At 42.7% G+C, this 25,077-nt stretch overlaps 2 protein-coding genes across 2 annotated transcripts; one reads left to right on the forward strand and one right to left on the reverse strand.

Moving 5' to 3' along the window:
• Positions 1-3,211: 3,211 nt before the first annotated feature.
• On the forward strand, positions 3,212-13,364 carry lrrc41 (leucine rich repeat containing 41). The gene is made up of 10 exons (XM_062996529.1): positions 3,212-3,340; positions 4,517-4,603; positions 5,970-6,040; positions 7,308-7,929; positions 9,180-9,404; positions 9,502-9,651; positions 9,944-10,042; positions 10,525-10,653; positions 11,776-11,848; positions 12,697-13,364. The coding sequence occupies exons 1-10, from the start codon at positions 3,262-3,264 to the stop codon at positions 12,914-12,916; spliced, it is 1,755 nt and encodes a 584-aa protein (XP_062852599.1). The 5' UTR covers positions 3,212-3,261; the 3' UTR covers positions 12,917-13,364.
• Positions 13,365-14,492: 1,128 nt separating this feature from the next.
• Positions 14,493-24,772, reverse strand: rad54l (RAD54 like). Its single transcript, XM_062996530.1, has 18 exons — positions 24,710-24,772; positions 23,491-23,580; positions 23,005-23,118; positions 22,690-22,750; positions 22,452-22,587; positions 21,871-21,940; positions 21,280-21,568; positions 20,386-20,510; positions 20,070-20,220; positions 19,575-19,701; positions 19,410-19,484; positions 18,475-18,611; positions 17,762-17,872; positions 17,524-17,647; positions 16,693-16,771; positions 16,323-16,502; positions 15,265-15,428; positions 14,493-14,907 (listed from the first exon to the last, which is right to left on the reverse strand). Exons 1-18 carry the CDS (start codon positions 24,710-24,712, stop codon positions 14,706-14,708), a joined length of 2,238 nt encoding a protein of 745 aa, XP_062852600.1. The 5' UTR covers positions 24,713-24,772; the 3' UTR covers positions 14,493-14,705.
• Between the last annotated feature and the right edge of the window lie 305 nt (positions 24,773-25,077).

The raw sequence follows: 25,077 nt of genomic DNA on the forward strand, positions 1-25,077 counted from the left end.
CACTCGGATGGCGCAGCAGTAAATCACTGTAGCCCACTACAGGGGTTGGACAAAATAACTGAAACACCTGTCATTTTAGTGTGGGAGGTTTCATGGCTAAATTGGACCAGTCTGGTGGCCAATCTTCATTAATTGCACATTGCACCAGTAAGAGCAGAGTGTGAAGGTTCAATTAGCAGGGTAAGAGCACAGTTTTGCTCAAAATATTGCAATGCACACAACATTATGGGTGACATACCAGAGTTCAAAAGAGGATAAATTGTTGGTGCACGTCTTGCTGGCGCATCTGTGACCAAGATAGCAAGTCTTTGTGATGTATCAAGAGCCACGGTATCCAGGGTAATGTCAGCATACCACCAAGAAGGACAAACCACATCCAACAGGATTAACTGTGGACGCAAGAGGAAGCTGTCTGAAAGGGATGTTCGGGTGCTAACCCGGATTGTATCCAAAAAACATAAAACCACGGCTGCCCAAATCACGGCAGAATTAAATGTGCACCTCAACTCTCCTGTTTCCACCAGAACTGTCCGTCGGGAGCTCCACAGGGTCAATATACACGGCCGGGCTGCTATAGCCAAACCTTCGGTCACTCGTGCCAATGCCAAACGTCGGTTTCAATGGTGCAAGAAGCGCAAATCTTGGGCTGTGGACAATGTGAAACATGTATTGTTCTCTGATTAGTCCACCTTTACTGTTTTCCCCACATCCGGGAGAGTTACGGTGTGGAGAAGCCCCAAAGAAGCGTACCACCCAGACTGTTGCATGCCCAGAGTGAAGCATGGGGGTGGATCAGTGATGGTTTGGGCTGCCATATCATGGCATTCCCTTGGCCCAATACTTGTGCTAGATGGGCGCGTCACTGCCAAGGACTACCGAACCATTCTGGAGGACCATGTGCATCCAATGGCGGTGCCGTGTATCAGGATGACAATGCACCAATACACACAGCAAGACTGGTGAAAGATTGGTTTGATGAACATGAAAGTGAAGTTGAACATCTCCCATGGCCTGCACAGTCACCAGATCTAAATATTATTGAGCCACTTTGGGGTGTTTTGGAGAAGCGAGTCAGGAAACGTTTTCCTCCACCAGCATCACGTAGTGACCTGGCCACTATCCTGCAAGAAGAATGGCTTAAAATCCCTCTGACCACTGTGCAGGACTTGTATATGTCATTTCCAAGACGAATTGACGCTGTATTGGCTGCAAAAGGAGGCCCTACACCATACTAATAAATTATTGTGGTCTAAAACCAGGTGTTTCAGTTATTTTGTCCAACCCCTGTACATCTGGGATCCAGGGCTCAAATCTTTGCCAGTGCTATTGGCTGGTCAGGCATCAACATACAGACATGAGCAAAATATTGCTCCATTGACTGCAGGTGACGTTTTTTCCAGAGACGTCCCTGCTTTTTGAGGAAGACAATGCCGTTCCTCATTCTGCATGTAATGTCACTGACTGATAGACTGGCCTGTCTGCAGTCCAAACCTGAAAACTTGAAACAGTATGAAGTGACATAATACATGACAATGGTTGTCCACACTAACACAGTTGACCACATTTGAGGGAGGGAAGGTTGAATGGGGTTTTCTCCTGCTGCTGCTGAAATATGCAATCTCTGGGACTGGTCAGGGCAAGTGGGGTGGAAGTCGCATTGAGCTTAGTGTGGCTCGCTAAACAAAATGTGGCTCTGTGTGGGAACCCAGCACTGGCAAGTGATAAGGAGCGGCCCAAGATTAAAAACGTGGGGGGTGTGGTGATTCGGCTCTAATTGATGACTCCATTGCTAGAGACAAGGAAGGACACTCGGATGGTGCAGGGATCCAGGGCTCGAATCCCCACCAGTGCTGTTGGCTTGTCAGGCATTAACTTAGAGACATGTTGGGCTATGTTCAAGGGTGGGGTGGTTGAGGGGCCCTGTGATGGATTAGTAGCCTGTCTGAGGTGTTACTTCATTATGCCAGGTGATTCCAAGGAATCCAGACTCACCGTGACCCTGATCAACATAAAGCATTGGTAAAGAATGAAAATGATATAAATATTAAAGCATCTGTATATTTGCCACGTGACTGTCCCATTGGATAAGTACACTGATCAGCTATAACATTAAAACCACCTTCTTGTTTCTACACTCACTGTCCATTTTATCAGCTCCACTTACCATATAGAACCACTTTGTAGTTCTACAATTACTGACTGTAGTCCATCTGTTTCTCTACATACTTTTTGCCTGATTTCACCCTGTTCTTCAATGATCAGGACCCCCACAGAGGAGAGCTGGTAGATCATTTTCAGCACTGCAAAAAACTGAGTGGAACTAAGTGTATGAGTGGATCAGACACAGCAGCGCTGCTAGAGTTTTTAAATACCGTGTCCAGTCACTGTCCACTCTATTAGACACTCCTACCTAGTTGGTCCATTTTGTAGATGTTAAGTCAGAGACGATCGCTCATCTATTGCTGCTGTTTGAGTCGGTCATCTTCTAGACCGTCATCAGTGGTCACAGGACGCTGCCCACGGGGCGCTGTTGGCTGGATATATTTTTGTTTGGTGGACACTTCTCAGTCCAGCAGGGACAGTGAGGTGTTTAAGAACTCCATCAGCGCTGCTGTGTCTGATCCACTCATACCAGCACAACACACACTAACACACCACCACCATGTCAGTGTCACTGCAGTGCTGAGAATGATCCACCACCTAAATAATACCTGCTCTGTGGTGGTCCTGTGGGGGTCCTGACCACTGAAGAACAGCTTGAAAGGGGGCTAACAAAGCATGCAGAAAAACAGATAGACTACTGTCAGTAATTGTAGAACTACAAAGTGCTTCTATATGGTAAGTGGAGCTGATAAAATGGACAGTGAGTGTAGAAACAAGAAGGTGGTTTTAATGTTATGGCTGATCGGTGGCGTGTAGTTTTTTGTTTATTTATTGTACGCTTTTCATTTTCGTTTCTTTGTTTAAATTGTTCTAAATAACATGGATTTCACGTTTTGTTAATTTAATTCCATCAAAAAAGTTAGGTTTATTTAGCTTTTATTTTGGAAAAACGTCTCTTCCTATGTCAGGGTGTTAACGGTCGTTTGTTTCTTTCACACAGTACTCGGAGGTGGAGAGTGTAAACAAACACGTTATTATTGTATATTTACTGTAGTTCGAGTATTAAATCAGCATTTATTATTTTTTATAGAATGAATAATATCGTGTGGATGTGTTATTGTGAATAATAGAGCAGTGTTGATCATTTTGTAGTGAATAATGGCTGAACAGACCCTGGTACAGAAGTGCATCAGTTCTGTAGTGCAGCACATCAACCTGCTGGAAAATCGCATCACTGGTGAGAATTAATCATTTATAACAATTTATATATGAATGTGAGGAGTTTATATAGCTATTCAACACGAACAACAGTCCACTGATAAAAATAAACAGTTTGTTTTAGTTTGTAAGGATCATGCACTTTTGCATCATGGATATAAAGCATGGTGGTGGTAGCATGAAGCTCTGGAACTCATTTGTGAGAGTAGATTAAATAATAGAAGGTTTACTTAGTGTCCAGCAGGTCCATAACCTAGCAGACAGTTTTCCACAAACATGATAATTTGCTGGATCTAAAAGATGCCTAGGGTGGCACGGTGGCTTGGTGGGTAGCATTGTCACCTCACAGCAAGAGGGTTCGATCCACAGTTAGGGCGGTCCGGGTCCTTTCTTTGCGGAGTTTGCATGTTCTCCCCGTGTCTGCGTGGGTTTCCTCTGGGAGCTCCGGTTTTGGACAACAGTCAAAAAACATGCAGCCAGGTTAATTGGAGACACTAAATTGCCCTGTAGGTGAATGTGTGTGTGTGTCTGCCCTGCGTCCAGGGTGTTACTGTGTGCCTTGCATCCATTGAAAAGCTGGGATAGGCTCCAGCACCCCCCACGACCCTAACTGCATAAGTGGTTATGAAAGTGAGTGAGTAAAAGAAACATATGGCGATTTTGTGTAAACTTTCTATCTAATCTCTAATTTCCCATTAGTCATTATGAACAACTGGTGACTTCTCTGTGGCCATATAAATGAGGCTAGATTGATTGTACCTATTAGACTGAGCCTCAAGCATTGCATGGAAGAAGTATAATGATATTTGTGAGCTTTGCTAGGTCCCAAGATCATCTCACCAGATTGGCCAAACAGCTATGCTAAAGTATTAAACTAAGTGGAACAGTGGTCTCTGTCAGGGTTGAACTAACACTCCAAACTGTCAAGTAATGCAGAGAGACAATTTGTTCGAATGGTAAGATGAAGAAGTATCCAAGAAGCACAAGAAACAGTCCTGTCATGGATTACAAGCTACTAGAACACGGTTGTCATTGTCAGGGTTTTGGACCTGGATATTTGTAATGCTATGTAGAGACAGCGTTCATTGTAAACAGAGCTATTTAAATAACTTGATTCTGGAGGAGGGTTTTGTGAAGCAAAGTTTTTAAAAATAATTAAGCACAGTATACTAAAGTACGTTTGTTCCTAATGCAGATTTGCCAGCGTCACTTCTTAAGGATTTGCTGCCTCATCTAAACTTTTCCTACCTGGACAGGATTGAAGCCGTCGCTCGTCTCAAAGGTAAACACGTGCGGATAAAATCAATTCATATCTTCAGTATTATTCACAGCAAAAAGTAGAAAGAAAAGATTTCCAATGTTTTCACAGATCAACCTTATTAACGTTTGTAAATATACAGTAGGTTAGGTATTGGACTAGTAATCAGAAGGTTGCTGGTTCAAACCTTAACATCTCCAGGTTGCCACTGTTGGGCAAGACCCTTAACCCTTAGTTGCTCCGGTTATACAGTCATAATTGTAAGTCACTTTGAATGAAAGCATCTGCTAAATGTCATGCTTGCAACATACTTAAAGTTGGGACAGAGGTGTGTTTACCACAGTGTTCTATCACCTTTCCTATTAATAAAATGTTTTAATGGTTTGGGAACTGATGACACTGATGAAAGTTTGTTTGTTTGTTTATTAGGGTTTTAACGTCATGTTGTACATGGTGACATTCATGACAGGAACGGTAGCTACTCATCACACAAGATTCATCAGTTCACAAGGTTATATTGAACACAGTCATGGACAATTTAGTGTCTCCAATTCACCTCACTTGCACGTCTTTGGACTGTGGGAGGAAACCGGAGCACCCGGAGGAAACCCATGCGGAGATGGAGAGAACATGCAAACTCCACACAGAAAGGACCCACTAATGAAAGTTGGTGCAGTTTTGCAAGTGAAATTGGTCTTAATTCTTGCTTTGGCTGCTCAGCAGTCCGTGGTCGCTGTCGTCAGATTCTCCTCTTCATGCTGTATCTTCATTTTCAATAGGAGACACATCTGGACTGCAGACAGACCAGTCATACACACACACACACACACACTGTGTCTGTGAAGCCACGCCATTGTAGTGAAATGGGGTTTGTGAAAGCCGAAGACAATCTCATTGCATTTTTTTTTTTCCAATTAATTTTTTTTTTTTTTTTTTTTTTAAATAAAGAAAATTGTGGAAATAGGCTTAATATATTTGATTCTTTTACCACTAAGGCATTTGAAGTAACTGTGTAGTTTTATTTCTCATAAGTAACAACACACTATTCAGCTTCAGTGCCAAACCTAGTGTTCTTAAATTCATTAGTGTCATCACAAATGTCATAAAAGAAAAACATTATTTTACTTTTACTTTCTGTACACAGTTTTTTTTAACTAAAATGCTGTCCGGTGGAAACTGATCACAAAGAACACACAAATAATTTTTTTGCATATTAGGTGATACAAAGTGTCTGTTCAGTATGGTGGGGTGCAGTTTGGAACACTTCAGTTTAGTAGGAAAATGAAATAAGTTGTGTTAAAGAGTTCTATCCACAGTACTATTAAAATACTTAAATACGCCGTAGCTTATCAAAATTCAGACTAATAAATTGAATCCCCTCTTTTCTTAGGAGTCTCCACTGCATTTGTTTGGGCATCGAGATGGAAGGATTTGAATGTGACGTGGCGCTACAGGTTAAAGGTAGAGTACATGTTTATTTTGTGTGTTTGGAGCTGGGTGTGTCTAGCATTTTATTATAAAATTGCTTCTTCTTTATTTTACTGAAATTAAACAGCAATAAAACTGTTAAAATCACTTGAGGGATATAAATATACATTATATGGACAAAAGTTTTGGGACACCCCTAATTATTGAATTTATGTTTTTTATCTGCAACAGTTGCTAACATGCATACTAAATTACCATAAAGAAAATGATACCTTTGTAGCAACAGTTTAGGAAAGGCCCTTTCCTGCTCCAGCATGACTTTGTCCATTAGCACAAAACAAGCTCTATAAAGACATGAAGAAAATGGTTCTCTGTACGCAATACAGCTCTGAGTGGGTCGAGGTAGCTCAAGCAGCATCGGATTCACAGTTGGGAATGGGAAATGATTAGACTGGGAGATAAAGACAGGAATTGCCAGGAAAAAAACTGTTAACAGGGCTTATTTGATGGCATAAATGAAAAAAACTACATGGAACAGTGGTCTGTAGATAAGGTCAATAACAAGACCCAAACGGTCACTTTAGGCTGAGAGGAAATTTGACAAGATGGTCAGATGTAGGGTGCTCGGGTGACACTAACATTATGACCACCTCCTTGTTTCTACACTCGCTGTCCATTTTCATCAGCTCCACTTACCATATAGAAGCACTTTGTAGTTCTACAATTACTGACTGTAGTCCATCTGTTGCTCTACATACTTTTTTAGCCCTGCAGTGACACTGACATGGTGGTGGTGTGTTAGTGTGTGTTGTGCTGGTTGTGCTTGAGTGGATAAGACACAGCAATGCTAATGGAGTTTTTAAACATCTCACTGTCACTGCTGGAGTCCCTCACCAACCAAAAATATCCAGCCAACAGCGCCCCGTGGGCAGCGTCCTGTGACCACTGATGAAGGTCTAGAAGATGTCAGTGTCACTGCAGTGCTGAGAATCATCCACCACCTAAATAATACCTGCTCTGTGGGGGTCCTGTGTGGGTCCTAACCATTGAAGAACAGGGTGAAAACAGGTTAAAAAGGTATGTAGAGAAACAGATGGACTACAGTCAGTAATTGTAGACCTACAAAGTGCTTCTATATGGTAAGTGGAGCTGATAAAAGTGTGTGTAGAAACCAGGAGGTGGTTTTAATGTTATGGCTGATCTGTGTAAATACAAAATTAAGAAACTTTATTTGCAAATAAAATCTGAGACTTTGGTTAGATGAATGGAGGTGAAAGTGTTTCTGAATTGTGTGTTGCAGCTGAAGCAGTCGATGGAGGAGGACTGGAAGCAGAAGTGTTTGGAGAGTTATTTTCACATGAGGCTGTTCGGAAACTCCCAAGGCTTCAATCTGAACCCGAGCGATCACACAGATTTCTTCCTGGCGGCCAAACACATGCGGGTTCTCAGTCTGTTCAGGGCACGAGATGTGCGCAGGTTAATTTCGGAGGACCTGCGGCCCATCCTGACCATTTTGGAGCGGGAACTGAGGATGCTCAGGCTGCTTGATGCCAAGCTGATGGTGGAATGCAAAAAGACAGACCTGTTCTTCATCCTGCACAGACTTCTGGACCATGGCTCTGTTAGAGAGCTGCACTTAAAGATGCCCGATTCTTCTGTTCTCAACTGGCTCACGTCCAGATCTGCAGACGCTCCCCATGCTAGGTCGTCTCCAGATGAGGGTCCTGCTGTGCCCAAGCGGCCTCGGCTTCATTTCTCCAACGAGGCGGTGCATGATGTGGTTTCTCCGTGCTGTGGTGCTGACAGGACCTGTCCAAGGGGAGAGATCCATGCTCTGAATCTGGAGGTCTGGTCAGTGGCAGAAGTAACTCGGCTTCTGCCTTCCTGGACTCATCTGCACTCGCTTCATCTCTACGTTATCCGTAAGTGCACCACTAAAACCCTGCTAACATTCTCATGCAGTGAATTTTGCTAAAGTGTGTGTAGTTTACATATATACTGATATATGAGTATAAATACAGAAGTAAGAATAAAGATATCATTATAGGTATAAATACACTGCTCAGCCATAACATTAAAACCACCACCTTGTTTCTACACTCACTGTCCATTTTATCAGCTCCACTTACCATATAGAAGCACTTTGTACTTCTACAATTACTGACTGTAGTCCGTCTGTTTCTCTGCATGCTTTGTTAGCCCCCTTTCACCCTGTTCTTCAATGGTCAGGACCCCCACAGGACCACCACAGAACAAGTATTATTTGGGTGGTGGATCATTCTCAGCACTGCAGTGACACTGACATGGTGGTGGTGTGTTAGTGTGTGTTGTGCTGGTATGAGTGGATCAGACACAGCAGCGCTGCTGGAGTTTTTAAACACCTCACTGTCACTGCTGGACTGAGAATAGTCCAAAATAGTCCAGCCAACAACGCCCCGTGGGCAGCGTCCTGTGACCACTGATGAAGGTCTAGAAGATGACCGACTCAAACAGCAGCAATAGATGAGCGATCGTCTCTGACTTTACATCTACAAGGTGGACCAACTAGGTAGGAGTGTCTAATGGAGTGGACAGTGAGTGGACACAGTATTTAAAAACTCCAGCAGCGCTGCTGTGTCTGATCCACTCATACCAGCACAACACACACTAACACACCACCACCATGTCAGTGTCGCCACCACCTAAATAATATCTGCTCTGTGGGGGTCTTGACCATTGATGAACAGGGTGAAAGCAGGTTAAAAAAGCATGTAGAGAAACAGATGGACTACAGTCAGTAATTGTAGAACTACAAAGTGCTTCTATATGGTAAGTTTAGCTGATAAAATGGACAGTGAGTGCAGGAGCTGGTTTTAATGTTATATGTATATACGTGTATATATATATATATGAATAAAGCTGCATTATGAGTGTTTGTCCTTAACATTTACATTTACATTTTCAGCATTTAGCAGACGCTTTTATCCAAAGCGACTTACACAATGAGCAATTGAGGGTTAAGGGCCTTGCTCAGGGACCCAACAGTGGCAACTTGGTGGTGGCGAGGCTTGAACCGGCAACCTTCTGTTTACTAGTCCAGTACCTTAACCACTGAGCTATCACTGGCCCTTAAAAACCTGCTCTATAAATAACACTAATGAAATGAAATATATCCACTATATTTTGTGTGCAGCTTTGCTCTGGGAACAGGAAGTGGACGAGTTGGTGGAATCTTTCAGAAAGCTTTTCCTGAACCCGCACTGTTCTCTCAGAGACCTGAGCCTGGGGAACATCTGTGTTCGAGCTCACCTGGCTGCTCTACTGACTTCCTGTCCCAGACTACAGAGCCTTGCACTGGAGATCAACCTGCCCCGCGACCCCGAGCCCTCACCCAGCCGCCCCTTCCAGCCAAACACAGGTAGTCATTCACTACTGCAGCTTTATAACGATTCATCAGTTCAGCTAAGGTTCCACCAGGAGCACTGCAGTAACTTTTCTGTGTTACTCTGATGTAGAACTGTCCCTGGAGAAACTCTCCATCAAAACGGTCGATGTTCAGATGATGGTGGAGAATTTTCAGACGGTGCTACGACTCGCCCCAAAACTCACCAGCCTTCATGTTACAGGAGTAAAAGACGCCCGCCCACTGCTCCATACCCTGCCAGGTACTGCCGCTAGCATATTAAACCCATTCATCCTGAAATCAAACATTCACTCCACTACACATTCTTAGCTGATAAAGCTGAAAAATCTGGAAATGGAGCTTGTAAATAATAAAACGCCTGGTCATGTTCTGTTTTAATTTGGTACTGAGATGTCAGTAACTCGTTGTTTTTCAGTCTGTGTATGAAGATTAAATCTTGAGCCACTTAAATTCTCCAGAAGCTTCTGCATATTAAAACGTTGAATTAATCACGCTAGCAGTTCTTCCCCTCTGATATTCTGTTAATGTTTCAGAATCTAATCCTAATCTGAAGGTGTTGAGGCTGGAGGACATCAACCTGTCTGACTGTCACCAAGAGCTTCTTCACCTGCTACAGAACTCAGCACTGGAGGGTAAAATTATGCATCGCTCTGTACATGCACCGCAAAGTCAAATTGTGATTAGCCTTAGTGTTTTACACTGGAAACGAACCCTCCGCCACCCTTTACATAATGTTATACTAGGACTCTAAGTGGAGGTTCATATAGTGGATCTTGTGAACCTGATTCCTCTCAAGGTTCCCCCTGGCTGGTCATTTGCGATCTTGGTGGATTTAATTGTGTAACTTATATTTTAGATGTGAATTTTCTTCATATATCCAGTTTTGTAGTGCATTAAGGGAAAAAAACATATCACTACTGCCCTGACCATGCGTTATTAGGTCAGCGCCCACCCTTAGACTACAGTGGTTTCACCTAGCTACACACCCAGCAGAGGCAAACCATGAGGAACATCAGCAAAGGGTCAACCGCTGGTGTGCAAGTGGGGGTGGTGTGCATGGAAATGTTTTTTTTTATTTCTTATCTATAATCCTGCTGTTGTATGATGATTCCAGAGGTGTGTTTGAAGGACTGCAGGCTGTTGGATAAGTGCAGGGAGAAGAAGGATTTCCTGGTATCGTTTGTAGCAGCTGTAAGGAGCCTTTCTTCACTCCGCTTGCTCTCACTCGCTCAGAATCGACTCGGTGAGATGTCACATCACGTCACAAACGCATTTACGTACTTTTAGTTAATGGCTGATAGTTAAATTACCCCATTAAATCTTATTAAAGAGCTACGAAGCTACAACCAGTGTTTCCAGGATTAGGAAACATGGGATTTTTATCCATAATGCAAACCTGCTCTCGCACAGCTCACTAGTCGCCGTGACGGATTTTTCCCACAATGCTGTGGTTCTAATTTAAAGTGGATTGGAGTGCAGGGTTTCTCTATAAACAATTATAGACAATATACACCGATCAGCCATAACAATAAAACCACCTTCTTGTTTCTACACTCACTGTCCATTTTATCAGCTCCACTTACCATATAGAAGCACTTTGTAGTTCTACAATTACTGACTGTAGTTTTAGACACCTTTTACCCTGTTCTTCAATGGTCAGGACCACCACAGAGCAGGTATTATTTAGTTGGTGGATCATTCTCAGCACTGCAGTGACACTGACGTGGTGGTGGTGTGTTAGTGTGTGTTGTGCTGGTATGAGTGGATCAGACACAGCAGCGCTGCTGGAGTTCTTAAATATCGTGTCCACTCACTGTCCACTCTATTAGACACTCCTACCTAGTTGGTCCACCTTGTAGATGTAAAGTCAGAGATGATCGCTCATCTATTGCTGCTGTTTGAGTCGGTCGTCTTCTAGACCTTCATCAGTGGTCACAGGGCGCTGTTAGTTGGATATTTTTGGTTGGTGGATTATCCACTCATACCAGCACAACACACACTAACACACCACTACCATGTCAGTGTCACTGCAGTGCTGAGAATGATCCACCACCTAAATAATACCTGCTCTGTGGTGGTCCTGTGGGGGTCCTGACCATTGAAGAACAGCATGAAAGCATGCTAACAAAGTATGCAGAGATTGAAATTTGAGTGCATCGGCAAGCTGTTATAAAGGAGCAGCAAAGCAGTGAATCCGCTCAGTGCAAGCACTCAAGGTAGCACAGCGGCAAGGTCATGAGTACCACCTCACTCCATAGAAACAAGGGCACAGCAGCGCAAAGCACACAGGCAGATAAGTAATGATTTTGAAATTCTGTTCTCATTATTTTGCACTCTCTCTCTCTCTCTCTCTCTCTCTCAACAGCTAGCAGCGTCATAGAGGTAGCAGATCTGTATTCAGGAGAACACACTAGCAACATCACCAAACTGGATCTAAGGTATTCTACACTATATGCAAGAAATACATAATATTGACTAAAGTATTGGGACACCATTTCTAATTTTTGAATTGAGCCACAACAGTTGCTTATGCCTAGTTCCCACTACATGGTTTTTGCCCTGATTTTTGGGAACGATTCAGCGTTCAATCGCTGTGTGAACAACTCAACAACTCGATCAGAGCGGCTCACTGAAGAAATATATCTAGCACGTCAAGTCGCCCAGCTGGCAGTGAGTGCTATTTATTAACCTCCAACTCACTATAGAACAATCCATGCTGCTCGTGTAGCCAAATCCACTCAGATTCATTTATTTTTCTCTTTGATTTTATGCTGCACATCAGCACACAAATTTTGTTTGCTCGCTACTTGTTGACGTGCATTTTTGGACGTGGTATCTTTAAACCCCTCGTCACTTCTTGTGTGTGTTTTCGTGACAAAATGTAGTTTGGGAGACCAGAGAAGCTCGCCTGCGATTCCAGTTGGTGATAGATGGTGTAGTGTGAGACCCCCTATCACCGATCAGTCGTGTAGTGTGAAATACACACCGACCTGAAAGATTACAAGAGATCCAGTCGTGTAGTGTGAACTGTACAGCGACCTGACGACTTGGAAAAGTCATGTAGTGTGAACTTGGCATTGTGTAATCAGTTATATAAAGAAAATTATATGCTTCCAGTTTTGCCGCAGTTTGTGTTTACTTTAGTCTTTGTCTAAATATGATGATCTGAAACATATACGTGTTAAATATGCAAAATTAGAAACATTGGAAAAGTGCAATAATCATTCTGGGTGGACATGGTTGGTGTATGATAAAACTTAGACATGCTCTCTTCCCTCATGTGCAGCTCAAACTTTATCCTCCCTGCGGATCTGCTGGAGTTCAGTCGCAGGATTGAAACGTACCGCCCCGCTCAGCGCTTCACACTAAACCTGTGCTTCAACCCGCTCGATCGGGACCCTGAGGTCAGAAGTCAAGCCCTGAAGAAGCTCCTCCCCTTCTGTGACATAAGGACCGATGACTGGGACTCCAGGGCCACCATGGCAGATCACGTCAGTGTGATGTGAAGAGACGTTGAACCGTGGATCTGCTGATGCTGGCGACTATATCGAGTTTAATACGTTATATCCATATCACAGTTTAATACGTTAATATGTTGGAGTAAGGTTTCATTCATTTAGTTCTCTCACAAGGTCAGTTATCTTCTCTGATGGGACTTGTAGGGGCTCAATGGTGGGTGAAAATAAACGCACGTTTAAGCTATGGCAACCGGTTAAATCAGGCTGTGTCCCAAATCACACACTCATGCAACCTGGTAATACACTGCTGCGCTACCCAAGCACCTGACTGAAATATTAGTTTCTGTGCAACATCAGATGTCTGATATGTTTATAGTTTAGATTTTTAATGGCTTCATGTCTAAAAATGTAAATATTTAAAAGTCTGCACCTTGTTCAGTAAAAATGTAAAATGTAAAAATCAAGAAATTTTTTCTTGGAATAAAATGTTTGAATTTAATAATATACTTTTCAAGCAATAATGAATATCATAGGAGTTTTTGCTGGTTACTTGCCAAATCCTTCTGTACTTGTTGAAGACAGCAGAAGAATCACGTATCTCGGTAGGGCTGAGCAATATGAACATACATGGATGTCTAGTTGGTAACAATGGTATGTGAGAGTGAGGGTTCTATTAAATGTTAATCTAATGGTAGTTCCTCGTAGCTCATGTGTTTAATGCATAAAGAACCAGATAATTATGGCCAATCAGCGAGTTAACGTATCTCTCAAACAACACGGGGTGTCAGAGCCAGCCGTGGTGAGTACTAACAGACAGTGGTCCCAGGAGGGACAAGTTACTAACTGCTGACAGGTTGTTGGACGTCCAGGATTCACTGATGGCAGAGGACATGAAGACTATGGGGTCCAACTTCTAACAGATGATCTACTGTGGTTCAAATTAGAGATTATTTTAATCCTGGTGATGAGGTGAAAGTGTCACCACACACAGCGCATCAAACCCTTGTGTATGGGGCTGCGTATCAGAACTGGACATCAGAGCAATGTAAAAAAAAAAGAAAAAAGGTCAACTGGTCAGACGAATCCCGTTTCTCATTTCAAGATCATGTGGAAAGTCGGGGATAACTCGTTTCCACCTCACACCGTAGAGTAGTTAAATAAGCAGCTGGAAACTGGTACTAGGTACCACAGGAGTCCATCAGCTGTCTTGTGGAATGTCAGTGGCAGCATGTTATACATTTTTTGGATTTAGGTTATAAACACTAAGTGGGTAGCACTGTCGCCTCAGAGCAAGAAGGTCCTGGGCTCGATCCCCAGGTGGGGCGGTCCGGGTCCTTTCTGTGTGGAGTTTGCATGTTCTCCCCGTGTCCACGTGGGTTTCCTCCGGGTGCTCCGGTTTCCTCCCACAGTCCAAAGACGTGCAAGTGAGGTGAATTGGAGACACTTAATTGGCCACGACTGTGTTCGATATAACCTTGTGAACTGATGAATCTTGTAACTACTGTTTCTGTCATGAATGTTTGCTGGATTTATAGAAGAGCTTTGCAAAAACTATTAAGACACTTATCTTGATTTAGAAATTCCACATCATGTGCTAAACAAAATTACCCCCCCAACAAAAAAGCAATATCACAGGCTTTTAATCAGCATTATAATATATTTAAACAATAAATAAAGGTAGACAAAATAAATGTTAATAAAGAAACAGCTTTCAATGTTCCTCTGATTTCACTTTCTCACCACAGCAGCTCTGGATTCTCCAGTGACGGAGTACGTTAGCTTTATAGCTTCTGGGTTGTGTTTTATCCTTTTGTACTATTTTGAAAGGGTTAGACACCTAGACGACACCTCTCTGATCGTGGTGAGAGTTCTGGTGAAAGACGAAGGACACGGCTTTATCCCAGGAAGCCTGAAGTACAGCATCATTCAGTCCTCGTTTATCAGCGGAGTGCTGCCAACAGGACAGATTGCTGGTGCAATCCGAATCCTCAGGAGGGGGGCGGACCTGACGCCCGTTTACACATCTCTGACATCGAAACCTACGAGATAATCGCATAATTTTATTAGTCCAAAATAAAACATACAGTGTATTGATTACATCGGCTACTTTATCCTCCCTGGTCAGGGTTCCAGCAGGTCCGTTTTCACAGGGACACTGGCCGCGGGGCAGGAACACATAGCCAGTCATGTCTGTGTAGACGCCTAGGTGACCAATAGCACGCATGAGGTTGAAACTCTGATCTGGAGGGCTAGCATAATAGATAGTGTTTATGTTTATCAGAGTTGAGTTTGTCTGGCGTTTGGTTTAATGCTTATGTAGACAAAACTGTGTGTGCTGCCCTAAACGTCCTGGTGAAACTGGACCCACTGTGACCCTGTTTTGACCTGGCGTTTACCTGTCGTGTGTATCACTAAGTGTGTCCTCATTGAGAGTGAAGAGCTCCTTCAGTTCCTCCAGAGAAAAATGTCTCTCCACGTCCTGCTCCTCATCCACCACGCAGCTGCTTAGAGCTTTCTTATGGGCCTGCCTCTGCAGAATCTTCTCCTCTATAGTCCCCGTCTACACACACACACACACACACACACACACACACAGAGTCAAATCAGTTCTAGTAATGCCAAGTTCACACTACACGACTTTCTGATTTGCCCTGTCGCTGTACAGTTCACACTACATGACTGAATCTTTTGCACTCGGGAGTCTTTCAGTCGGTGTGGCTTTCACACTACACGACTGATCGGCGATAGGGGGTTTCACACTACACCATCTATCACCAACTGGAATCGCAGGCGAGCTTCTCTGGTCTCACAAATATCGTTTTGTTACGAAAACACACGCGAGATGTGACGAAAGGTTTAATGATACCACGTCCTAAAATGCACAAGTAGCGAGCGATCAAAGTTTGTGCACGTAAAAACAAAGAGAAAAAATAAATGAATCTTGGTGGATTTGGCTTGGGTTGTTGTGTAGTGAGTTGGAGGTTAATAAATATTTTTGCAATGCAACGTTGGTGTTTTGTAGAGAACGATAAGGTCAGAAATACTGTAAAACTTGTGTGTAACCTGTGTATTATGATATAAACTATATTAAGCCCCTGTACAGCCTTTTACACTCCTCCCCTGCGTTTCTTCTCACGCTGTATCTCGCGTTCTCATTGGCTGTTCGACATAGCACTCACTGCCAGTCGGGAAGCACCCATTCAGATATCTGACATGCTAGATATCTCGATCCGGTCGCCGAGCGCTCGGCGAGCCGGTCGGATCGAGTTGTTGGATAGTTCACACTTAGCGATTAAGAGCCGAGTTTTGATCGCCGAGTGAACGCCGAGTTGCTCCCGAGCCGGCAGTCAGCGAGCGAAAATCAGGGCAAAAATCGTGTAGTGTGAACTAGGCATTAAACACACTTGGGATTTCCAACAAACTTTTGGCTAGTAAAAGCTCGAGAGAAACACACCGACAACAGTCTGTAGATGTAGCAGGTTTTTCTCTGTCCATCGCGCCACACTCGTGCCATCGCCTGCTCATCGTTGGCCGGATTCCAATCCGGATCGAACATCACCAGCCGATTTGCACCGATCAGGTTAAGGCCACAGCCGCCAGCCTTACTGCTCAACATGAAGATAAACTCTGGGTTCTGAAAAAATACAGAACAAACAAAAAAAGAAGTTGATGTGAAAAAAGAAAGGTATGTTCAGAATTTTGTGTTCTGTTGTAGTGCTGAAAGGAGCCAAACGGGACTTTTCGCCCATCCTGCTCTAGTCTGGCATGACTTAAAGCCACTTATAAAGAGAAAAGATATTGATGAAGAAGAAGGAGCTACTTACAGACGGACTGTTAAATCTTTCAACAATTTTGGCTCTCTTCTTGATGGACATGGTTCCATCCAGTCTCACATACAGGTATCTAATAACAGCAAGCAAAATAACAACCCATCAGTCGTCATCATCAGTAAACTTCAGTTATAGAGAAGTGTGACAATTTATTCAAAATTACTGCATCTAATAAATCATGTTGATTATTTAAAAAGAACACCAAGATTTACATTTACAGATCTTTATTACTATTACTGTTATTACTAATATATACCTAACTAATCTTTATTATTATTAGTTATTATTATAATACATACCCATTTTTATTCATATGCTTATTGTTATTATTGCTATTATGTATACGTATAGTACTATGTACATAGATATAATTCCATATATGTAAATAGCTATAGTTATAACTTTATATTCATATTAATTATAGATATATGTTTACTGATATTCGCTGTATTTCTTTGCACTTCTGGTAGATGCTAACTACATTTCATTGCCTTGTACCTGTACTGAGCAATGACAATAAAGTTGAATGAATGAATGAATGAATGAATGAATCCATCCATCCATCCACATGATCTACCAACCTTATAAGAGCCTAAAATAGAGATTTTATTTAAGGATTTTATACTTTATGTTAGTTATGCTTTTGAACTTGTGGTTATGTTCATAATTATGCATTCTTTTATTTATTAGTAGAAAATCAAAAGACAGGATGTGTGTATGAGTTAGCTAAATATCTGCACTTGAAACATGAAAAAAATCAATAATATAAGTAATGAAATGCTATCACTTATGAGCAACATTAGCAGAATGTGAATGTAAACTGACTTGCGAGCTCGACACAGTTTCTCGAACAGATCCAGAGTTTGGGTGTAGTTGGACACCAGCACCACTTTATCGCTGGTCGTCGTCCTGGTCATGGCCAGAATATAGTCCAGCACCAACATTTTACCTGAGATTAAACATTGATAACATTAATATCACAATACATGCAGATAAACACACGTAAACAGTCAACAAAACATGGACTTTGGCATTGGATTGTAAATGTGGTTGACAAGCTGACCTGAGAGCTGCGGTTCAACTCCTTTAGTGGAGTAACCTGGTGGAAAAAGCTCCATCGCTCCAGCAAATCCTTCATCTCCCACCACACACTTCTCATAGATCAGAGACGGGTCTGGTATGAGAGGGAAACACACACACACACACACACACACACACACACACACACACACAAACTCCATGACTCAAGAAGCAGCATCTAGTAAACGTTAATGGCTGTTACAAGCGTGCAAAGCAAGTTTGCTGCTATTTGACCGGGCTAGGTGCACCCTATGGTGCAAACACTCCTTTCTGACAATGTCCCTAAATTCCAGGATGAAAATCTCACCATGCATCCTGCTGAAAATAATCAACAATGGTTAAAAAAAACACAAGACTAAAGTTTTCTTCCATGTTTTCCTTTAGGCGCTGGGATGGCGTAGCGGTAAAGTACACTAGCCGCTGCTGCTAAGATCTGGGATCCAGGGTTTGAATCTCAGCAGTGCTATCAGCTGGTCTGGCATCAGCCTGAACATAATTGGCTAATTACCAGATTTAAACAACATTAAAATGTTGTGTGTGTGTGTGTGTGTGAGTGTTCTGGAAAATGTACCCACTTATTAGGAGTCTTTTAATACAAAGTTAGATGTTTCTGATATTTTGTCCACCAGAGTGTGGTTTATCACTTCATCCCGGAGGTGAAAGATAGATGTGATGAGTATGAGCGAGAGGACTTACGGTTACAGAGTTTCTTGAGAGAGGTGATGGAGGACAGAGAGGAAACGCTGATCTTTCCTTGCTGCTGCTGCAGAGTCTCGACTGGCTTGGCCTGCTTCAGGAAAAGCTTATAGAGCTCCTTCTGCAGAGGAGTCAGCCTACACAACACACCGAATAATAGTTATTATCATTAAAACCATTTACTGATACAGTAAATCATTTAATTTTCATTAACCGCTTAATGTTCTTAAGCGGAATACCTTGGGAGGGGCCCAAAACATGCAAAACATGAAAAGAAAATCAATAACACAAGGAATGATGAGACTTGCACATGACTTGTGTGGGGTCATTTGGGTGGTACAGCAGTCTAACATGCCAGCACATCACTGAGTTTGAATTGCAGCGGTGCTACCAACCTAACCAGGCAACTGGGTGTGTCCGAGAGAGGGAAGGTCGCATGAGGTTTCTCCTGCTGCCTCTGTGATAGAACATCTCTGGGACTGATCTGGGTGCTGGCATGAAAGGAAAGTCACATGGAGCATAGCATGGACTCTCAGTGTGAGAAGAACGGCGGAAGGCAGCTCAGAGGGTGCGTGTAGACTGTAATTTAACTCCATGCTATTTAAATTCCTACTCTTTCCCAGTAAGATTTTTTGTTTTTTCATTACTGGAAATTAAACAACATGCCAGGCATGTTTACAGCCTCCAGGCGAGCATCATTATTTAATTCAGGAACAAATTCATGTCTTTAGTCTGGAGTTCTGCAGTGTATTATTTCCCGCAGTGTACAGCAGGCGTTCCTGTAATTAGTTACAGCTTTAGCAAATTGTACATCAACTTCAGATGCATTCTGATTGTACATTGTGAACAGATCAAAACAAACCACAAAAGAAGAACCATTTCTTTTATTCCACTGTTTATAAAGAGAGATGAATTCTAAATATTAAATGCGTCACCTGCAGCACACCACTTGCTCGATCTTCACAGGTAGATACTTGGACAGAATATCCGACGTCCTCCTGATCAAACACCTGAAGAGAAGCAAACGGACGATGTGGGTTCGGACCAGTAAAGTAAACAGAACTGTGTTCAGGTTCAAACATCTAGGAACCCAAGTCTACCTGTTTACGATGCTGATGAGCTCTTTGAGCTTCTCCTCCCCGACAGCACGATCTTTATCACTAGCGTCTGCGTCTCGACCCTTCAGGATGGGTATCTCAAAACGTTTCTTGAATTCCTGAGCTGTTCCTGCAGGAACAGTGAGAGAACAGCTCAGCACAGCGATGAAGATCCAGACATGCAGAAGACTGAGCGCACACTATGATCATAGATGTGTGAACACACCACCTGATGATCAGGTACAGGTGTTTCAGAAACACAAATTACTAACAGGTGTATAAAATCAGCTCCAAAACAATAAATTGTGTGCTTTCAAGCAAGTTGCAACAGTCTGGGGAAGGGCCATTCCTGTTCCAAAGTGGCTTTGTGCACAGAGCAAGCACCACGAATGGTTGGCACACCAATTTTTTCTGGATTTTCTGGATTACCCCTTGAATGTTTTGCAACCCCAATGCAACCTAGTGTATGCAAACGATACCAGCCACCAACCCACATACCGAGGATTCCTGCATTGACGAAGTGCACCAGGCTGAAGTACTCCAGCAGGTCGTTCTGAATGGGCGTGCCAGAGATCAGGACTCTCCGCTGGGCATTCATGGCATTCAGAGCCTGGTACGTCTGATTATCAGAGTTTTTCAGCCTGTGACCCTGAAATAAGCAAATAGAAACATAAACGGACCAATCGTTAAGCAGGAAATGTTCAGCTTTTATCAGAAAACACCCAGTGAGCAGAGGCTGAAGCACATAAAAGTTTTAGACAATTATTAGTGTCAGCTGTATAAAAGCCTAAGGTGAATGTTTCAGGTTTCATACCTCGTCACAAATGACCAATCCGACTTTTCCTTTGTGCAGGACTTCAGAGTGGAGACGAAACGTCTCATATGAAATGATCAGGATGGGAGTGGGAACTCTCAGGCCTTGCTGGGAAATGAAGTTCACTGAAAAACAAAACATGTCAGGAACACATAAGTCTTGTTTCTACACTTACTGTCCATTTTATCAGCTCCACTTACCATATAGAAGCACTTTGTAGTTCTACAATTACTGACTGTAGTCCATCTATTTGTTGTTTTTAAACACCGTGTCCACTCACTGTCCACTCTATTAGACACTCCTACCTTGTTGGTCCACCTTGTAGATGTAAAGTCAGAGACGATCGCTCATCTATTGCTGCTGTTTGAGTCGGTCATCTTCTAGACCTTCATCAGTGGTCACAGGACGCTGCCCACGGGGCGCTGTTGGCTGAATATTTTTGGTTGGTGGACTATTCTCAGTCCAGCAGTGACAGTGATGCGTTTAAAAACTCCAGCAGTGATGCTGTGTCTGATCCACTCATACCAGCACAACACACACTAACACACCACCACCATGTCAGTGTCACTGCAGTGCATCCACCACCTAAATAATACCTCCTCTGTGGTGGTCCTGACCATTGAAGAACAGGGTGAAAGGGGGCTAACAAAGCATGCAGAGAAACAGATGGACTACAGTCAGTAATTGTAGAACTACAAAGTGCTACTATATGGTAAGTGGAGCTGATAAAATGGACAGTGAGTGTAGAAACAAGAAGGTGGTTTTAATGTTATGGCTGATCGGTGTAAAAAGTGTGATGTAGTGAACATGGCAGTGATATAGAGCAGAAACACAATGAGAAAATTTTCTGTCCTTATTTATGTATTTATTTATTTTATTATTATTATTTTTTACCAAGCTTGCGGTCGATCTCGTTTTTGGATCCACCGTCGATAGCCACAGGGTGCACACGTCCTCCGAGCCACTTGGCCACTTCGTTGTACCAGTTCCTAACAAGGCTAGAAGGAGAAACCACGATGGCCTTGTCGATCTCTGGTTTGAAATCAGGGCTTTGTCTGAGCAGCGTCCACACGAGCGTGATGCACTGCAACGTCTTTCCCAGCCCCATCTCGTCTGCCATGATGCAGCCGTACGAGTCGGGGATGCGTCGCCCCGTCACGCACTCCCACAAAAACTTCACACCCTGCAAACAGAGCAACACACAGAAAATCACAGTCTGCCACCTTCTTTTTTACTCACAGTCTAATATTTTTCACGCTCTCACTACAATTCCTTTGCTGCCTGATGTCCCAATCCCAACATCAGTACACAAGAATTGTGTACCTAATACACAATACTAACCTTAGACTAACCCCAACTTCAGACCACTCTAGGGCCTGATCCCAACACTCAAGCCCTTGGCAATATCTGGTATAACAAAACACAGATTTTTGCCACACACACATTTTTAAATACATTTTTTTCAGTTCTGTTAAATGTGCTCACCTCTCTCTGATGTGGTCGTAGGACTTTACTGAGCACCGGATCCACCACAACATGTACAGGCATCTTATCCCTGCAGAATGAGCAATAAATACCAACACTGAGGGCAGAATATACTATTGTGAAAAGTATTTACTCCTTCCCGAGCAAATCAAATCAGGGATGAGATGAAGGAAACCAAAGTGAGCACCATTTGTTTATTTTTTCAAGTAGTTGTCAAATGTTTACATATACTTGTAAGAGACATTCTCATTCTCTAATGACACAATGTATGCTTCCATTTTTGCAGTAACAGTTAAGGAAAGGCCCTTTCATAGTCCAGCATGACTGTGCCCATGTGCACAAAGCAATGTCTATCAAGACATGAACTGGAACATGTCAGTCAAGGCTTTCTTGACCAACATCAGTGTCCAGTAATACAAATGCTTTTTTTCACTGGGCACAAATTCCCACAGACACGCTTCAAAGTCTTGTGAAAAGCCTTCTCAGAAGAGTGGCTGCTGTTATAGCAGAAAAGATCACATAAATGTCACTGTATTTAAATAACATTAGTTTTCAAAATGAAAGGCTGGTTTGTGACTGACTTGTCTGCTTTGATGACGTCATGAGGACCCAGAGCCGGCGGTTCGTACAGAACCAAAGCGCCGTCTTCAAACGGATCATGTAGAGACTTCCTCACACCAACCCGCTTCAATCCCAGAGCTCGTATCCCTAATGAACCTAAAGGTAAAGAGAGAAAACGGATCTTTAAATAGAACGGGGTCATGCAGGCTAAGTACCTCTTTGTGAAACTCCTGCATTAATCAGACCACGCCCAGTTACCTGTGTAATTTGGGATGGGAATCTTGAACGGCCTTGAAAGAATACTGCGGATAAAGGCTTCCTGTTGCACGGGAACAGAGACAGAAGTCACACAATGAAAACCGTGACGGCAAGAACAGACAAACACACAAAAAAATATACACTACATAACCAAAAGTATGTGCACCCCCATATAAATACTGATTTCAGCCACATCGTTTGCTGTATACATTATACCAGACATTAACGTCTACAGTTTTGGAATGAAACTAGCCCATGGTGAGGCGTCCACATACTTAATCAAAATGTTCTAAGCTACAGAATGTGGTCACTTACATGTTCGTTGCTGTCCACACACACAGGTCGGTTTGTAAGCTGCGTCAGAGGTTTCCTGTATGGAGATATATAACTTTCTCTGCAGTCTCGCTCTCCTTTCTTTCTTTTAGGTGTCTGAAAGAGTATAAACAGCATCTTTACTAGAGAATAAAATCATCTAACGAACATGCTACGACTACAAATTATTTAGAATTCTGCACTACATGTTGCCAAAGTGCGAATGTTGTCTTCTACAACGGTGTGAAAAAATTTAACTGGAAGCTCTATGATTACAGATCATTACGGATTATGAAAAGAAACAAGTCATTGGTCACAATGAACAAGCCTGGAAAAACACTCTCCATATAATCTACAGGAGTTGGAATCAACATAAGAGCACTTAATACAATAATAACAATAGCAAAAACAACAATAATCATTGTAAATACACTAAATTGTGCAGAATGAATTCATATTTGTTTGATTTTATGACTCGTCACTACTTACAATTTCAGTCCGCCAGTCATCATCATCATCATCAGATGAATCTTCTCTCTGCTTCTTTTTTGCCAGCTGACTGGGTGCCAGACTTCTCCTCTGAAAAACAAATCAATCCCATAAAATTAATTAATGTAACCTATTAAAGGATTAAAAACAACAGGACAATTCTTTTTATTATATGAGTTAATCAGGAGTGGCAGAGAAGTATGTGAGGGTGGTGCAAAATAAATATAAGAACAGTTTGACAGCAATGAGACGTGCTGTAGGAAGGACGGACGGGTTAAGGGTGGATTCGTTTGTTTGTTTATTAGGTTTTTAACGTCATGTTTTACACTTTGGTTACATTCATGACAGGAAACGGTAGTTTCAGTTCAGTTTCAGTTCACAAGGTTATATCGAACGCAGTCATGGACAATTTAGTATCTCCAATTCACCTCACGTCTTTTGACTGTGGGAGGAAACCCGAGGAAAACCCACGCAGACACCGGGAGAACATGCAAACTCCACACAGAAAGGACCCGGACCGCCCCACCTGGGGATCAAACCCAGGACCTTCTTGCTGTGAGGTTACAGTGCTACCCACTTAGCCACCGTGCCGCTGCGGTTAAGGGTGGAAGTGGGACTGATTCAAGACTGATGCCTCAGGATTGATGCCTCAAGGATCAGTTCTGAGTCCTTTCCTGTTTGTCATGTCAAACACAGTCATGGACAATTTTGCATCTCCAATTCACCTCACTTGCACGTCTTTTGACTGTGGGAGGAAACCGGAGCTCCCGGAGGAAACCCACACAGACACGGGGAAAACATGCAAACTGCACACAGAAAGGACCCAGGACCTTCTTGCTGTGAGGCGACAGTGCTACCCACCGAGTCGCCCTAGTGACGGAAGTATGTGAGGGTGGTGCAAGATATATACGAGGACAGTATGACAGCAGTGAGATGTGCAGTAGGAAAACAGACAGGTTTAAAGTAGAGGTGCATCAAGGGTCAGCTGTGAGACCTTTCCTGTTTGCAATGGCGATGAACAGGCTGACATGCAAACATGCAGCCTTCTCCAAACTGTTGTCACAAAGTTAAAAGTGTATAGACCAGCTTATATAAATACTGATTTTATACACCTTATAACTTAATAAATAAGAGGGATGTCCACATACTTCTGGCCATTTGCGAGTGTACAGTTCAGATATAAGTGCAGATATGAGCTGATGTGAATGCAGATACTCACCATGATGTTGCAGGTGAATGTAAAAACAGATGTAGAGTGAGAAGTTCACATCTGTGAAACTGTATTAGCACAATGCTACAGAGTTTAGCATAAAGCTAACAGCTGAAGCTAGTATTTGCCTAATAAGTTTAACGAAAACAATCATCATTGTAGAACATATAGCCAGTTTAATACATAAATGAATGATATATCTATGAAATACAGTTGATTAAAGCGACTGTTTGAAATGTAAACGTTAAGCAGATAAACTGACTCGCTTCTCCATTATTTGTTATTAAATATCCCGCGCAGACGCCAGTGACGGAGATGTACGGGTCGCAAAAAGGACCAAGACACCAAAACGCGTTGTTAAAAGACACAGATCTAGG

This window comes from Trichomycterus rosablanca, chromosome 6 (assembly GCF_030014385.1).
Source record: "Trichomycterus rosablanca isolate fTriRos1 chromosome 6, fTriRos1.hap1, whole genome shotgun sequence".
In the NCBI taxonomy this organism is placed as follows: domain Eukaryota; kingdom Metazoa; phylum Chordata; class Actinopteri; order Siluriformes; family Trichomycteridae; genus Trichomycterus; species Trichomycterus rosablanca.

Bases quoted from the DNA above. Each gene is read 5' to 3' on its own strand.
- lrrc41 (XM_062996529.1), top strand. From the start codon at position 3,262: ATGGCTGAACAGACCCTGGTACAGAAGTGCATCAGTTCTGTAGTGCAG. The intron at 9,405-9,501 runs GTAGTCATTCAC...ACTCTGATGTAG, and splicing joins CCCCTTCCAGCCAAACACAG to AACTGTCCCTGGAGAAACTC. The intron at 10,654-11,775 runs GTGAGATGTCAC...CTCTCTCAACAG, and splicing joins ACTCGCTCAGAATCGACTCG to CTAGCAGCGTCATAGAGGTA.
- rad54l (XM_062996530.1), bottom strand. The intron at 19,485-19,574 runs GTAGACTTGGGT...GCTTCTCTTCAG, and splicing joins CTCATCAGCATCGTAAACAG to GTGTTTGATCAGGAGGACGT. The intron at 17,873-18,474 runs GTAAGTCCTCTC...CTCTCATACCAG, and splicing joins TCTCAAGAAACTCTGTAACC to ACCCGTCTCTGATCTATGAG.